General features: G+C 40.8%; 1 protein-coding gene across 2 annotated transcripts in view; it reads right to left on the bottom strand.

Annotated features, from left to right (window-relative positions):
* Nucleotides 1–2,399: 2,399 nt before the first annotated feature.
* The window catches only part of yap1 (Yes1 associated transcriptional regulator), a 39,107-nt gene continuing 24,151 nt past the window's right edge, over nt 2,400–17,355 (bottom strand). For both annotated transcript variants that reach the window (XM_061681642.1, XM_061681643.1), the window contains 4 exons: nt 8,351–8,505; nt 5,821–5,948; nt 5,297–5,409; nt 2,400–4,629 (listed from right to left, as the gene is read on the bottom strand). In XM_061681642.1, coding sequence (XP_061537626.1) covers nt 4,394–4,629; nt 5,297–5,409; nt 5,821–5,948; nt 8,351–8,505 — 632 coding nt within the window. In that variant the 3' untranslated portion in view covers nt 2,400–4,393. The remainder of the gene's footprint in view (nt 4,630–5,296; nt 5,410–5,820; nt 5,949–8,350; nt 8,506–17,355) is intronic.

Below are 17,355 nucleotides of genomic sequence, written 5' to 3'. Positions count from 1 at the left end.
TACATGTATGTCATTTAAACAAATATGTAAACACGAAAAAGCCTAAACATCGGATATTGTCATGTTTGGTGTCAATCTTGTGTAAATCATTGTCGATGTTTTATATTCCTACAGGTGCTTTTTTTCCAGTCTCCTGCTATGGAGCTCTGCCGTTTACACGAGCCGGAAAGAAGTGCTTCGACCTGTTTTACTGAATGCGGAAGTTGGTTTTGCAGAACCCCTATGGACATAGAGATGGAAAAATAATAAATAGTTACTATATCTATGCCAGTGTAGGTCAGCTGAGCAAATTTACTTTTAGTCGGAGCTTTTTCCCATAACTTTAATTTTATAATTTCATTTTAAAAAAGCATTCATGATTTGCATATTGCTACAACAAACCATATTTAAATTAAATTAATACGTTAAAACGTGAGATAGTAATTTGTGACCCGGAAGTAATAAATGCTTATTCTCTTTCACCGCTGGAGGTCAGCAAAGTCGCTTGTCATGAAGCTCCGTCCTATGGTCACTCGGAACAAGGTAAAAAACAATGTTTGTTTTTAGCTTATGTGACCTTAGGTAAACACGCCCTCATCCCGCTTGAATACTCAAAATTTCCCTGAGCGTTAACAGGATAAATTGCGAACCATTCAGTTTTGTTCGCCTGGAGTGACAGAATACATCAACATGACGTCACGGGAGAACTTCCAGGCGCCATTTTCAAAACTTCATTTGATGCTTTTTTTTTTTTTTTTAAACCCCAAGTTTACCGGCCTTGATTTCGATAGCGTACCAAACAATCACAACACAACACAAATACAGTTGTAGTCTCTCTCTCTCTCTCTCTCTCTCCCTCCCTCCCCCTCCCCTTCCCCCAAGAAACTTTTTGGGGTATTTTTTTATTTTTATTTTTTTTCAAGCAAAACTGTTCATTTTATGCAAATACAAAGCAAAGTCAGAGAAACTGATGTTTTGCAGCGGTCTCTTAATTTTTTTCCAGAACTCTATATGTAATACGACTTATCTAGACACAAATGTCTTTCCTTGTATAATTGTGACTCATTTTTCTAAAAAAAAAAAAAAAGAAGCTACTTTATTTTGGTAAGCTTATGATGTTTAAAATATTATGTTTTTGGCGGCACGGTGTATAACTGGTTACCACGTCTGCCTCACAGTTCTGATGACCCGGGTTGAAATCCGGCCTCACCTGTGTGGAGTTTGCATGTTCTGCCCGTGCCTGCGTGGGTTTTCTTCGGGTACTCCGGTTTCCTCCCACATTCCAAAAACATGCATGGTAGGTTAATTGAAGACTACATTTCCCCAAGGTGTGAATGTGTTGGTTTACATGTGCCCTGCGATTGGCTGTCGACCAGTTCAGTGTGTACGCCCGCACATAGCTCTCGCCCGCACATAGCTGTGATAGGCTCCAGTACGCCTGTGACCCTAGTTGAGGATAAGTGCTATGGAAAATGAATAAATGTTCGTTTATTAGTTTTGGTATTTTTCACCATTTATTTCTGAAAATAAATTATCTAAATGACAATATTTTGGGGGGAATGTTGTCAGTAGTTTATGGAAGAAAAAAACTAACATTTTCGTTTTACGCAAAAACAAATACCCACAAATTGCAAAATAAGAGAAACTGACAAAAGCATGAGTCTTTCTTCGTAACAGTATGAGTTTTTTTTAATAAACAAATTTAATTACATTCTTGGAAGATTATGGCGTTCTAAACATCTTAGTTTTTTTTAAATTTATTTTTTCTTGTTCAGACTTTCTTTTAGTTTATTCTCATAGTGTTCCAACTTTTTATAGAACTACTTTTCATGAAAAAAACATAACTACTGTATTCACATAAGATTTTGACACTTTTTTTCAAATGTTTTTTTTTTAAATCTTGAAAAAAACGTGATTTAATTCTCATTGGATTATAATAATAATTTATTCTCATCAGATTTTTAAATCCCCCCCCCCCCAAAAATATAATTTTTCCTTGGAAAAGTTTATTTACTGTTTATTTCAGAGCCCGTAAAGGGACAAGTTGAAAAAAAAAAAAAAAAAAAAAACATGTTTCTCGTGCACACCAGAAAGTTTTGTCGCGAGCACCAAAAAGTTTCTCGTGTGCAGAACAAAGTTTTTTCATTAGAAACGTTTTGGCACTCACGATAAAATCTTTCTGACATGCTCGTGAAATGTTAACATGCTCACAAGATACGTTGTGGCACTCGCTCATTAGAAAACGTTTTATTTTTGCCCCTTTAGGGGCTTTGTAGTTTCGGAAATGAAAAAAAACAGACTTAGGTTTTATTTGTTATCATATAAAAGGTGTATTTGTTCATATTTGTTTAACTGTGCCTAATGTGCAACAACTAATGTGCAAGTGTCATATGTAAAAATGAAATGCCACACAAGGGAAGTATTACCACAAAGTATATACTTTATTTCAAGCCAATTTCAACATTTGTATATGAAGGGATATATATTTATATATATATAATGTAACAGATTTTATGGTTCTAAAACACATGCACATATCTATCAAAAAAAACAAAACAAAACACAATTGAACAGATCATCGCTGATTATAAATTCATTTCATGTGCATTTAGAAACCTCTAAATAGCAAATAAAAAAAAAAATCTTTAACTGGTGTGATTAGTTCTACGGCTACGACGATGACAGTCAAAAAGTTAATGTGCGCACCGAAAGTTATGCGCCAAAGTAAGCATAAAATCAATGCCTACTTGCATCCAAACTGAAAAGCGTAGCCGTGCAATACAAGCACTTGTAGTGTACCACTCATTTTTTTTAGTTGCATTGTTCTCACCAACACTGTTTGTCCATCTTCAAATTCATCGATTTAACCGATCAGTAAAATCAATTCTACATAGGAGGTTTCTCACAAGGTGTATATATAAAAACAGTTCTTTGCTCGATAAAAAATTGTTCCATCAAGTTCCAAAGTTAATGCTACCGAAGGATACTGAAGGTTAGCGATCAAACCGGCGCAAAGATGTGGCGTAAACATCAGAAACACGGTGAAAACTACAAATCACTTGACACAAAATCCTTTAAAATCTCAGGGTTAGTCTCTCAGAACGACCGTCAATGTCCAAAATCTAAATAACAAAGAAATACAGAAAAGAAATTTCTCTGGTAAACCTACTACGATTTGTTTTTTCTTCTTTCTCACTAGCTTATAAAACATTTTGTTCATACACAGGTGGATTAACAAATCACTGTGAAACTGGAAGCAGAATAAGTGTCATTACAAACAAAAACAAACATCTTTGGAATCTGCCACAACAAGTCCTGACTCAGATCATAACTGATTGTTTCTTATGTATTCCTCCAAAAAAGAAAGAAAGAGAAAAATCTCCAAACCATCAAACCCTGGCTGGCCTTGTTCACTCCCCCCAACTTCACCATCGACATGACTCTTAAACCTGCTCCGACACGTCCGAGCTGTTTTTAAACATCTTTTCGTATCATTCCGCCTACAAGTGTGCTTTCCTTTTTTTCATGTTTTTTTTTTTTTGGGGGGGGGGGTTATGTTCAGGAATATTTGTTGCAGAAAGACACAAGCTTGTAATATTTGTGTTTCTACAATAGGCCACGGAGCCAAAAGCAAATTATCAAAGTTGTTTCTTCATGTAGTGAAGTAAAAAAAAAAAAAAAAAAAGGTACAAATAAAAATAATCTAAGTTATCATACATATTTTGTTGTCTAAAAAAAAAAAAAAAGGCAAAGAATACTAAATGAGAGATAAAAGCTGGTAAGACTGCGATACAGATGCTGAAAAATCCCTCCATCCTGTTAAAATGTTTTAAAGTCACCTTGGGAGAAAGTGAAGAAAGTTGTTCGCATTGCTCGCGTTCTGAAAACAAAAGCTGAAGGCACTTGATCTAACGATAACAAATAACAAAAGTTTAACTTAGACACGCTGGCACAGCCAAGCAGCGATGTGGTCAGCTCCCCTAAATCCCCCCCCCCCCCCCCACCCACCCACCCCCCACCTGCGAAAAACCTTCACCTGTCCTAACTGGGAGCCTCTTAATACCTTGACTCCAAATCCGTATTGTTTGTCAAATACATCATTTTTGGTTCATCAGGCAAAAAAAGAAAAGAAAAAAAGGCAGAAGATGAAGCTAGATTAAATGCAGGAGAACGAGGCGCTAAAGGGGAAACATGGGGGGGGGGGGGGGGATAAAGACGCCTTAGCTCGAGCTTCGGGGACCCTTAGCGTTATTGTCTGCTCATGGGCCAGCCTTGAAGACACAGACAAAATGAAGAGAGTGAGGAGACTGACAGAGACAAGAGGAATACTGCCATAGAGTATGGGAAAGTCCAGACAGGCTCGCTGAAATGTCTTGTCAAAAGCACGGAGGAGGAGGAAGGGCTCCTTCCCCTCTTATAACCACGTGAGGAAGCTCTCCTTGTCAATCTTGGTGGCCGCCAGCACCGACTCCATGTCGTTGAGGATGTCGGAGCTGAGCGCCTCCTGCAGGCTGGGCATCAGCTCCTCGCCCTCCACCGCCATGCTCTCGCCCTCCAGGGTCCCCAGGTCCACGTCCGTCCCCGGGATGGCATCCAGGTAGTCGGGGAAGCGGCTGGGCTGCGTGCCCATGGAGCTCGGAAGCGGGTCGCCTGGTGAGCAGATGAGACGGCGGAGTTAAGGACTCTGGTGTTCCCGTACCGCGGACTGGCTACATTGCTGAAGTATTTTATGGAACACAGCTTCTTTACTGAAGTCATTGTCAAAAAGTGGTACACAAGATTGACATTTAAGTTCCATTGAAATTTTGAAAAACTTTATTTACTGCAGAAAACTTTAGGGAGCTATTTATTTATTTTCAATGAACTTTAGAAGTGCTAAGCATGGGCGCTCCCTGCACTTTTTGTGAGAATTTTAAAACAAAGATGTCTACTGTCGAGAAAAACTGTAACATGATATCGTTTTTCGGCCTCCTTGACTACTAATAATCGGTATTGGCTCTGGGGAAAAAAAATAAAAAATTCCGTCTGTCGCTACTCTGTCCTCCTGGCTCGCCGCCATCGCGCCAACTTCTGTTTACCTGGAGTAGTGCGTGAGACTGCAGTAACATTGCTCCTTTTGAAAAAAAACCAATCACTGCAGAGCTTCAAGGCAGAGGTTTTGCTTATCTTTTATTTTTTTAATTTATATATATTTTTTTGGGTGGTAATCGAATTCTTCGAGTTATTCAATTAATCCTTGCAGATTTGCAGCCCAAGCTGCAACACTGTAGCATTTCATTTTTGGGCGACCACGTTGACTTGCAGCGTGCGTCCTCACCTGTGTCCATCTCGTCCACGCTGTTGAGGAAGTCATCGGGAGTGCGAGGGACGCTGTAGCTGCTCATGCTCAAGCCGCTGTCTGTGCTCTCGTCCCTGGAGTGGTACGTCCCGCTGAGGGACACACACACACAGGAAACCGACACGCTGCTGTTAAAAGTACGGTATAGGAGCTTGAACTCCACTGTACTCTGATGCGAGGGGTGGGGGGGGGGGGACGACCAAAAGGGACAAAGAAGAGACGACGTTTGACAAGCTGCACTAATTAGCAGAGGAAAAATATGTAGGCAGAGTTCAGCAGAGACGCTATGAATGAGGCCATTGTGAGCGTTGGGGGCTGGGGAGTGGTGCCGGTGGGCGGGGGGAGATTAGGTCGGCCCGTCTACTGACTGGACCTCGTGCTCCCGGCCCGCTCCATACCCAGCCTTTCGCTCATGTCGGTACGTCGACGAGTGGGGGCGCTGATCACGCTACCAAATCTCACATGAAACCCCAACAAGGTTGAGAATCACTTTCCAAACCGACCTGTTAAGGAATGGGTCCGAGCTGTTGGCGGTCATGGTCCGGGCGTCCTGGGCCATCGGGGAGGACACTGGGTTGGTGCCGCCGTCTTGCTCCATGCTGGTGGGCAGCTGGTTCCTCAGAGCGAGCTCCTGCGGACCCCCACAGAACACCGCTCGTGAATGAGACACTATTGTGCCATGTAAAGTCAGCTGCTTGGCGTGCAGTTAGCAGTGATTCTCAACTGATGGGTCGGGACCCAAAAGTGAGTCAGGACCCATTTGGGTGGGTCGTGGCCAGCTAGTAAAAAATCATACAGTATGTGTTTGTATTCAGATTTTTTGGGTGGTACATTACTAAGGTGTAGTAAGTTCTCACTCTGAACATATTAGGTAAACGACAGTGAATGTTACTTCCTTGCGTTCCAGCAACTAGTTTACTTCGTAAACAAACACTAGTGTCGCTCAGCCTCTGGCTAGCTTACGTCTTGGTTAGCAGTATGCTTTAAGCGGTACGTTATACTCATTTGAAATGACATTTCGAAATATAATTTATTGTACATGTGTATTCAGAGGCTATTAAAAAAACATTTAAAATTTTTTTATTGTTCTTAACTTAAAAGGGGTCGCGACTTTGCTACAATAGCAAAAAGCGGGTCCCAGGGTGACAAGTTGAGAACCACTGTTGTTAGCATCACTGCGCCACGATCAAGTGTGTGTTCCATAGACTTAACAGGTCTGAGGTGGCGCTCCTTAGATGCTGGTTGTTTTCCGGCTAAAGTGGGGGCACGCACAAGCCAACAAGAGGCCGAATTTGAGAATTATTTTCCTTCCTTTGCTGTCAAAGTCAGAAACGGCATAATTGTCGGATGTCTTTGAGTGAGTGTGTAGATTGGCTATTGTGAGCCCAGGTTAGCAGCTGGCTGTTAACTGGCTAGCCGTTAACCAGGCTGCATATGGTTTAGTGCCTGCACGTCAGTTGTGGACGCAGCCGCTCGTGTATAAATGTGTTTATTACATGTTTATTAAAAACATACATAACATAAACAAGTGACCTCCCTTCCAATAATGTTTTAGGCCTCTCTATACACACACTTGGGTCACTTCCGACACTGAGAACGTTAAACAATCCGTGCGAGCGACATGGTAAACAAGTTACTCGTGGTCCACATTCATCATCATCATCATAATAAAGCCGTGATTCCGGTGTCAGGTCCCTGCCTTGAGTAAACTCCTGAACTTAGGGGCCGCACCGCCCTGTGTGGAGGCGGCGATGTGTCACTAGGAAGTGGTAAAATTACCACCGATGAGTCACGAGACTTAGTGGCAGCGTGGCGTAACAATGGAGGCCGATCAAAGCGGGGTTTTGAAAGTTTGATCCTCCGAGTGAGATGAGTCATGTTTAAAAGGCTATTCCAGATGGACTGCCCTAAAACGAAACCCTTTGCCAGTGCCTCGGCTGGTCCAATTACACACAATTCTAATCGGCATTATGAAAACATCTGCATGCTCATGGGATGTTTACACGACACGCTTTTTAACTTAAAACAGATTCAGCTTGTCAAAACCAAAACAAGTATGGTGGACTACAGGACTGTTTTTGTGTTTGTTGACGTTTACGACACTTCTTCTAATTTGCCCAAAAGTGTCACATTCCTTACATGCAGGCATATGTTAGTTTTTGTTTTGTTTTGCATTATTTATTTTTTTGCTTTGCTTTACATTTCTTTTTTCTTTATTTGTATAATGTTTCGCTTTATTGTGTTTCATTTTTCATTACATTTGAGTTTTTTTGTATATTTTTGCATTTGTTTTGTGTAATCACCCGGCACAAAAACTGGCACAGATGGTGAAGGCCAAAGTGTTGTTTTTCATTTGATTATTTTATTTTTATGGCCTAGAAATGTCTTCATCCAAATATTGACTGTAATTATGACTGCATTATGAGATAAGATACGGGACTAAAGCTATTATTCCTCCCTACCTTAGCTTTGGGCCAATTAAAAACTCTAATATGATTGACATCTTGTATGAATAAAAGTCATTAATGGAGAACAAAAGGTGTAATATTTTAGAATTAAGTTGTCATTTCCACACGAAAAGGCCTTTGGTTACCAGAAGGGTGTCATTTATTTTTAAATTACTTGTTAAAATATGACTTTCTTATCTGGTTGAAATTTTATATCATAAAACTATTATGTTATCTTAGAAAAATACTCGTAAGACTTTTTACCTTACAAAAAAAGGTATTTGTTCTTCTAGAGACTACTTGTTTTTAAAAAAATACAACTTAAACCTCATAACATTGTAACTTTTTTCTCAAAAAAAAAAGAAAAAATGAATTTGTTATTGTAACATTACTTTTGTTCTCTGGAAATGTTCTCCCCTGGATACAAAAACTTGAGTAGTCCTGGTTTCAGAGGTTTAACTCCACCTGTTGCTTTGGCTCACATTTCCACTAGACAAAATGTAATTTTTTTTTTCAGCCCCAGGAGTGCATCCGATCAGATAAAAAAAAAAATTAATGCGTGGACATAAACAGCCCGACTCCTTACCTGAGGTCTTTGCCGAAGCAGCTCTTGTTTCAACCTCAGCCTCTCCTTCTCCATCTTCTGCAGCCTCAGCTGGTTGACGCTGCCGAGGGTGCCGGAGGGCAGTTGGCCACCCTGCTTCACAGGTGCACTCTGGGAGATCCTCTGCTGGTTCAGGGCTGGAAAGAGAGAGAGCAGGGTACATATGTTTAAATACTACAACTTTACTAGTTACTCTGTTATTTATCACAGTTGTTATAGTTACACAACGACGATGTACTTTCTTACAGGCTACAGTCACTTTTGACAATGCATACATAGTATTTTTACTTCCCACTACAACTAATTCAATTCCATATGAACTGAAAATAGTCATTTATTGAAGTTGCAGCGCGGCACGGTGGCCGACTGGTTAGAGCGTCTGCCTCACAGTTCTGAGGACAGGGGTTCAATCCCCGGTCCCGCCTGTGTGGAGTTTGCATGTTCTCCCCGTGCCTGCGTGGGTTTTCTCCGGGCACTCCAGGTTTCCACCCACATCCCCAAAACATGCATTGTAGGTTAATTGACAACTCTAAATTGCTCGTAGGTGTGAATGTGAGTGTGAATGGTTGTTTGTTTATGTGTGCCCTGCGATTGGCTGGCGACCAGTTCAGGGTGTACACCGCCTCTTGCCCGATGATAGCTGGGATAGGCTCCAGCACGCCCGCGGCCCTTGTGAGGAGAAGCAGCTCAGAAAACGGATGGATGGATGAATTTGCAGCATAAGGAAGTCATATTGACTGAAATCAAAAGCTCTTTCAATCAAAACCATCATAAGTCAAGTTACATTTTGACATAGAAACCCTTATTTGATAGCAGGTTCACAGTTCTTATGTCCATTAAACCTTTTGGAGAGTTTCTGCTTACGTTTCTTTGAGATGGCGCATTGCCATGCTTCATGATTTTGTTAATGAAAGGTACTACGGAAGAAAGTGGTCAGTCTGACAGTCCACATACTTTTCAGAGGTAATTTTTTACACTTTCATACACCATCTCAAAGAAAATTCATAAATGACTATTTTCAGTTCATTAAAACCTGTCAAATGTCTTGAAACTCTGTTATGCATAATAATTTGGAACAGTGCATTTTAAGTTTTTTATTTTTCCCAAAAAGTAAATACTGCCATCATTGGGAGGTTTGTTTAAAAACATTTGAATTATAGTCTCACTGACAATTACTTGAAAATTATGCCGACAGGCGTTTGTATCAACTATTTAGGAAAATCAGAGAAAAATATCTTTTGCTTAAAAATTTGGATGGCAGTGTATGTGGGGATGACTGTTATACAAAAAAAAATCGTATCAAAGCAGCCACTTATTATGAGAACGTTTAATACACTGCTGTAAAAATAGCCCGCAGATAATGAACACTGTCATATAAACATTGACAAATGTCCTTCATTTTCCTACTACGGGGATTCATAAAGTACATCTCTCAATCTCTTGGGATGTTTCTGGGCGGAAACTGTGTGTGTGTATGCGTGTGTACGTGTGTGCATGCGTGTGAGTGCAATGCCTTCAGTGCTTGGTGACGTTTTTGAAGAAAAAAAAAACAGCACAACAGGACTTACAAGTTCAGAAAAAGGCTGGAGGCAAGCCAGTGCAGCAGGTTGTGTCGGATAAAGGAAGTCCCGTCGGGAGGTTTTTTTTTTTTTTTTTTTTTTTTCTCTCAGTCCCGAACAACCACAATTCCTGTAAGACCTGATCCCCTCCCACTCGCTGACTAAGACAGCCATTGTTGGTCGGCCACGTTGCATCAGTCGTGACTTATCCTGTTCATTGTGCTCTTTTGTTTCCGTCTAAACAAATCTGATCGGAGCCCTGCAGACTGCCTCTGGCTCTTTATCTCATTTTGAGGCTCCTCTGAGGCAAGCCACAGGACACAAAATTAGGTACACTAGTGCAAAATAACAGCATCCAGTGACAAAAGTCATCTTTACCAAGATAATGGCGCTTGGTTGTGATCAACCCTGTCAGAGTGGTGTTATTATTTTCTTAATGCATACAGAAAACTGTTTTATATGTTGGTTATTTAGTGACGTAAGCGGTCAAAACATTAGAAACATCTTTAAGTATACTGTATATACACCAATAATATTGGAATCAAGTTTATTCTGCGTCTTCTGACAAATTATTCGCTTTTTGGGGGCCTCAGCATGCGTATCCTGGAGAACAATGTTGGGTAGACACGCTATCATGACAGGACACATGGAAAAGTATCGAGGACCCATGCAGGAAATTGAACAGGAAGTCAGCCATTTTGGTTTGAAGCAGGCAGCAGCCATTTTGTGCAATTTGACAGCATTCACCCCAAATGGCGTATATGTGAATCCTAGACAAGATAGGTGAGACTAAATTGCCAAGCTTTTTGCTTAGCGCATGTATTCAGATGAAACTTTATTTTATGGGTCCTAAAAACAACCCCCAAAACTCATTCAGTAGCGCCCCCTGGAAAGGTGGAAAATGTTTGCCCCTGACACCAGTTTCATCCATCAACAAACAATTCGGGTCACATGTATCATGACAGGACGCATTAAACGTCTCAAGGTAAGATGCCCGAAACTGAACAGGAAGTCAGCCATTTTGGTTCAAAGCAGCCATTTCAGGAGAATTCCAGCCCCCCATGCACTTCAATAAATTCTTACCTAGGAATTTTCCCTAAATGAAGCCCAATCAGAAGCAGGTATCCTAGACAGATAAGCGACACTATAATTGCTTTTTACCATTGACTTCTTCTAATGTGGATGGAGCATTGCATCAGGGATTGATGATCATTTCAAGGATTTATCACGAAAAAGTTACTTTTGAAATTTGGACCCAACCTTCAGTACAATAATGTTTATCATGGATTGGCATGACATTGACTTATGCTATACATAAATTAATGATTAAAAAAGAAAAAAAAAAACTGATGTCACATTTGTACCCAAAATGCCCTTCAACAAGAAAAGATGTGCTTTCTTATAGGGCTGGGAATTGTTAAGAACCTGAAGAGTCAATTTGATTTTTATTCTTTATGTTGTGATTCAATTTGATGTTGATTCTTTGGGTGGTGTTTCAATTCATTTCGATATTGATTTAAATTCGTTGACATCGATTAAGTAAGATAGATATATACGTGTAGTTTGTCACTTTACATTTTTGAGGAATGAAACATCCGAAAATAAATGTAAACAATAACAATTTATTTGTGCATATGGAGTACAAAAGTAAAAACAAACAAACATGACAGTTCTGTATAAACACTAAAAAAGTAAAGTGCATGTGAACTTAAATAGTCTTTCTTTCGTCTTGAAAAAATAAAAATTGTCTGGCTGGCACAGCTTACAAAAGACCTTACTAATGTCTATTTCCTTTGTTGAACTTGTTACGTTTGTCCGCAGTGGGAATCAAAAGTGACTCCAAATGTCAGATTTAAAAGTTGAAGGCGCTGGCTTCGCACCGCTGCTGCTTGTTTTGGTCGCCATTTTGTTGTGTTTTGGTGGAGTGCTTCGTCCAAACAACGCAAATCACAATCAAAGCACCCTCCACTGGCCAGTAGGTGAATCCATTCATAGGATTTGCTGAATCGATACTGAATTTAGGAGGGGAATATTGCGATGCATCAATGAATCCATATTTCTGACCACCCTACTTAATATGTTTACAGTTGAGATTTTCCAGGTGTCCCTAATGTTGTGGCCACTCACCTTTCCTTTGGCTGTAAATGTGTTGTCAAACGAGCTTGTGGCACGATGACAACATCACAACAAAAGTTACGTGTGTGTATTAGAGACACAGCTGTTCCTCGGCCACATCTTTGCTATTTTCGGGCTGGTGGTGGGGGGGTTTGAAGGGGGGCTGCTAATAAACATGAGTAGTGGTAATCTATGCATGCAAAGTGGGTCACAGTTGTATTTTTATCAGCGAGACAAGCAAATGTGCCTGACCACAAGGGGTGTAGCAGTAAATACGAGCGGTGTTTGCTTATGCGTCAGAGCGCCGAACCACAACAAAGCCCTGACGAGGCCACAATTTTCATGCAGGGGGGACCGAGGGAGGGGGCTAACCGGTTGTCTCGCTCTCCCCCTGTGCTGTCCCGCCCGTCCCCGGCACCTTCCTCGCCATTCAATCACTGTCTGTTTACACTATCTCCGCAGCTGAATGAAACGCGGCCCAGGGCGCTCCCTGGGAAGCACCAGAGGCCCACCACCACCAATAACACTCCCTCCCGACTCCCGAATGCATCCATCCATCGGCCTCCCACTCCTGCCAAGCTACTCCCCCTCCCCAACCCACACAGTCATCTCCCACACACATGCAGTCATGGGAGAGAGTGCTACTTCTCTCCCCTTCTTATCTTTGCCACACACAGTGAAGGTCTCTTTTTTTCCCTGCACATATCCCTCCACCCAATCAGGCACTAGTTAACCCCCGGGTGAGGAAAGTATGGCCTGGGGGCCACATTTTTTATTTCTTTTATATTTATATGTCTGGCGGCACGGTGGACGACTGGTTAGAGCGTCTGCCTCACAGTTCTGAGGACAGGGGTTCAATCCCCGGCCCCGCCTGTGTGGAATTTGCATGTTCTCCCCGTGCCTGCGTGGGTTTTCTCCGGACTCCGGTTTCCTCCCACATCCCAAAAACATGCATGGTAGGTTAATTGACAACTCTAAATTGCCCGTAGGTGTGAATGTGAGTGCGAATGGTTGTTTGTTTGTATGTGCCCTGTGATTGGCTGGCAACCAGTTCAGGGTGTACCCCGCCTCCTGCCCGATGATAGCTGGGATAGGCTCCAGCACGCCCGCGACCCTAGTGAGGAGAAGCTGCTCAGAAAATGGATGGATGGATGGATTTAAATGTCTAATGCGTGCGCTCGTAACTACTTGCCATTTCTTACTTTTGTCCACGGTGGTAGTCGAACTAAATACTTACAAATGAGCATACCCGGGCATTTGCATTATCAAGAGTGCTGTAATACTGTATGTGTTGCATTAATTTAGTAGTTTTTCCTAAAATTGGTTTAAACTCATTTATCTCATGAAATAAATGCTAATTGATTTATTGTAACGAATACAATAAAAAAATATTGAGAAAATTTGTACATATGCATATAGCATTTTTTGTTAATAATCGGATGATTAGTTTTAACTGTAATAATTTAAAATATTGGAATTAAAAATATGATTTATTAATTCATCAAAATAAACAGTTTTACATACACATTTTACTTCTTTTTTCACCACATGTATGAATGAACTGGCCAATAAAAAAAAACATTGCCTCGAGTTCAACTGCTTTCAATGGGAACAGCATAACTGATTAAGATAGTCTGGCATCATTGTTAAAATTTGCGACGCCTGACTCACTAACTTGTCAATGACTTTATGATGTGTTTTTTTTTGTTTTTTTTTTGGGAAGGGGGGTTCGTTAGAAACCCGTTAACTCATCACTAAACAATTCAAGATATGTTTCGTGCAGACAATCAACTTTTTTCATTTTGGGGCTCTCTAAAAATTTATTTGTTACTATTTATCACTGCAGTATAACAAATAAACAATATTTTTTTAAAAAGACATGATAAATACGTTATTCATCCAGCGCAAAATACCAGTATTCCAAATAAAAAAAATAAAACCACAATCTTTCTTTGACAAAACATGTGTTTTATTACAATACATAACTATAATTAATTCGAAAAATATATCAACATTAATTCATTCTAAATTAGATTAGATATGAGTAAATATTGTATTATTCAAAATACTTTAATTAAAAATATAGAAACCGTTTTTTTAATAAAATTGTCAATTTTAAAATTATTGTAATTATGTATTTTCTTTATATTACGACTACAGTATGTTTCTTGTCTGGGAGGTTCCATTTTGGGGCAGGTCCAGGTAAAGGTGCTTATCCAAACTGTATAAAGTCTATATATTTTATTTTTTAGTCAACATCATGAAATTTATTTCTAACGTTTTCCTTAACTTCCCAGTCAATACTGCATGAATATTAATTAGCATTATGAATCAAACCAAATTGTCTTTTCCGGTCTTGGGGTTGTCAACCTTCATAAACACTTGAACTAAACACTCTTCAAACAAGTCTTTCAAGGCCTACTTTTAGAGTGAAAATGACGATGATGTTATAAAACAAAATAAAGGCCCATCTCGCAGACCAAACAGTAAAGCAAAGGTAGCACGGCGAGTATGCGCCAACAATGAGAAAAATCGCCGCCGCGAACGAACTCGACGTGAGAGGACGAGATAGGAGCGAAGGACAGGTTCAATTCAGGGCCAGCCTGATAGCACACACAAGAAGGCCAACTCTGCGTGCGTTTATGCATGTGTGTTTCAGAGAGTTTGTGCTAGAAACACATGAGGGCGGCCAAAGCTGCCAGGCGGCGGGAGATAAGAGGCCAAGTTAATGCCGTCTGCCTTTTGTCTTCTTCACGCACGCCCGCAACACAACGAGCCAGCAACACCGGCGCTTATCAGGCCATCACGCCGGCAGCCATGTTACACTATACACCAAACACACACAAAAGTTAGGGGTGCAAACGCTAACACACTTAAATTAAAAATGGCCCAAATACACTGACTGTCAAAGGATTATTTCACACAAATCACAAAAACAATACTTTTTTTCTTCATGTACTGCCAACAAATTGCTGTCAAGTATGTGGCCTATTGGAGTAAACAAGGCAAACAATCGTAGTAGAAAATGTCTGCCATGACAAAGATAACAAAGGAAATTAAAGTACCGGTATTAATTATATGTGTGTATTGTGGTGGTTGTAGAACTGCACTAATATTTTGATCCTCCCTGTAAATAAGTGATGCCGTGCACATTTACACTACTTCAAACTACATAGACCATAGTAAGGATTTATAATGTCAATCAAAAGTGTCAATTTTGGTCAAGATAGTATTATTGTGCTTGTATAAGTCGAAATTCCGAGGGGTTCTCCAAGTCGACGCATCAGAATTACGTGGCGTTCCAAATGCCGTCTCTGGCCCTAAAAACTTGATTTAAATCAGAATCAGAATCAGAATCAGAATCATCTTTATTTGCCAAGTATGTCCAAAACACACAAGGAATTTGTCTCCGGTAGTTGGAGCCGCTCTAGTACAACAAACAGTCAATTTACAGAACACTTTGGGGACATTGACAAAAAACAATTGTGCAAAAAGATGCAGAGTCCTCTAGCACTTAGAGCAGTTCGAACGACTAATATTGCAATAGTCCGGTGCAATGACCATTGTGCAAAGGGCGCTGAGACTTCAAGGAGTGTATGCGGTTTAAAGTGACGAGTAGGAGGATTTTAAAATTGTTTGAAGAGCTCATTCCATGTTTTATTTAAAATTCCACAAAGAACGATCCAGCATGTCAGGTTGCTATATTGATTCCTCCAAAGAGACACTGTGACTTACTGCTACTACTGTTCCAGCAATTAGAGAGTGTGACCGCTAAATCCCATGAAAAGTCACACTAGAGATGATATCATTGCTCCCTGCCAATTTTCAGAAGAGGCGGAAGAGTCACATGACATGTCGGCCGCGTTTGACAAATCTGCCTTACAGGAGAACCAAAGGAGTTAGCAGGCTAGCCAGTTAGTTTGCTGCTCTACAAAATAAAACATGCCTGCACGGCGTTCTCGTTTTTTTCCCCTCGCCGCCGCCATGGAGGATGCATGCTTATCCCGTCTGGATGTTACCTCTCTTCCTCGCTTTTCCTTTCTTTCCCTCAAACCCTGAACCCGAGCCCGCCCCCTACGTACTCTTACCCCCCCCACACACACACACATTGAAGTTCTTTGACTGAAAAAGTCTGGAACAGATTAAGAGTTGGAGTGCAGAATAAAGAGGCCTGGCAGAGATTCAAGTCTGTCTGGAGCGACAGCACAACGAGGCTGTGCCTGCATTGGGCCTCACGAAAAAGGGTGGGAGGGGTGTTGGATGTTAGTGTGTGTGTGTGTTGGGTTGTTAGTGTTAGCAGGTGTGTGTGTGTGTGTGTGTGTGTGTGTGTGTGAAGCAGCCGGCAACAGGCCTCTGTTAAAGGCGATCTGCTGCTTTTCTCCTCCAAGCTCAAAATTAGCTTCCATTATCAAAGCAGCTGGCCGGTGATTGGACACCTACATGGCAGTACAGTTTAGTGTGGAGGAATATGTTCCAAAACAGCCACAACAAAGCAGCATTTTATGGCTTTCAGCTACAACGCAAAGGCCCTCAAACCAGGCAGCGACCAACAAGTTAAAGCTAAACCTCAAGGAATTTTTAGTACTGTCGGAATCTTTCATTTCCTAAAAAGAAGACCAACAATTGATGTTGCACTTCTTTCAGCCCGCATAATTTATTCTACACCATTAAAAAAAAAAAAAAGGTTAGAAACAACAACTATGACATTTAGCTTCATCCGTCACCATAAAGACTGGTAAAATACATTAATTTCACTAATTAGCTCACCAATAGTGAATACGATAAAGTAAGAGACAATAGAAAGACTGGTTTTGCTACTGTACTATTAAAAAAAACAGTGATTGTGCTAGTACAGCTAATGCAAGTACGGATACTGAGTGCAAAGTGGCTAATGCGCGAATATATATTGAGACTGAGCAAGACTGTCAGACTTATAACATGCTTTACCCGAGTAACGACTTGACTCTTGAAGTTTAGTAGGGTCTCGACTTGAGCAGCTTGATTTTTGCCAAACTAACTTTGGGACTTGCATGAAACTTGATATTGAAATTATATGACTTGCACATACTGTGTGTGACTTACTCCCACTTCTGTATAAAGGCCTGATTCACGTCTGTGTGTTTTTTTCTAGTGTGGCGGCACAGCAACGGTTAACACGGCGCAACTCACTATCAGGCGCCCGCTAGCCCGTGTGTTTATGTGTGTGTTCATGACTTATAAATCTTCAAAGCTGCCGTCTCCCCTCCCAGCTGCTCTGCTCCCCTAACAACTTCGTTTTGGACTCCCAACACATCCAGGCTTCATCCACTCCAA

This window comes from Phycodurus eques, chromosome 7, assembly GCF_024500275.1.
Source record: "Phycodurus eques isolate BA_2022a chromosome 7, UOR_Pequ_1.1, whole genome shotgun sequence".
Classification (NCBI taxonomy): domain Eukaryota; kingdom Metazoa; phylum Chordata; class Actinopteri; order Syngnathiformes; family Syngnathidae; genus Phycodurus; species Phycodurus eques.
This window is presented reverse-complemented; position numbering and strand designations above follow the sequence as displayed.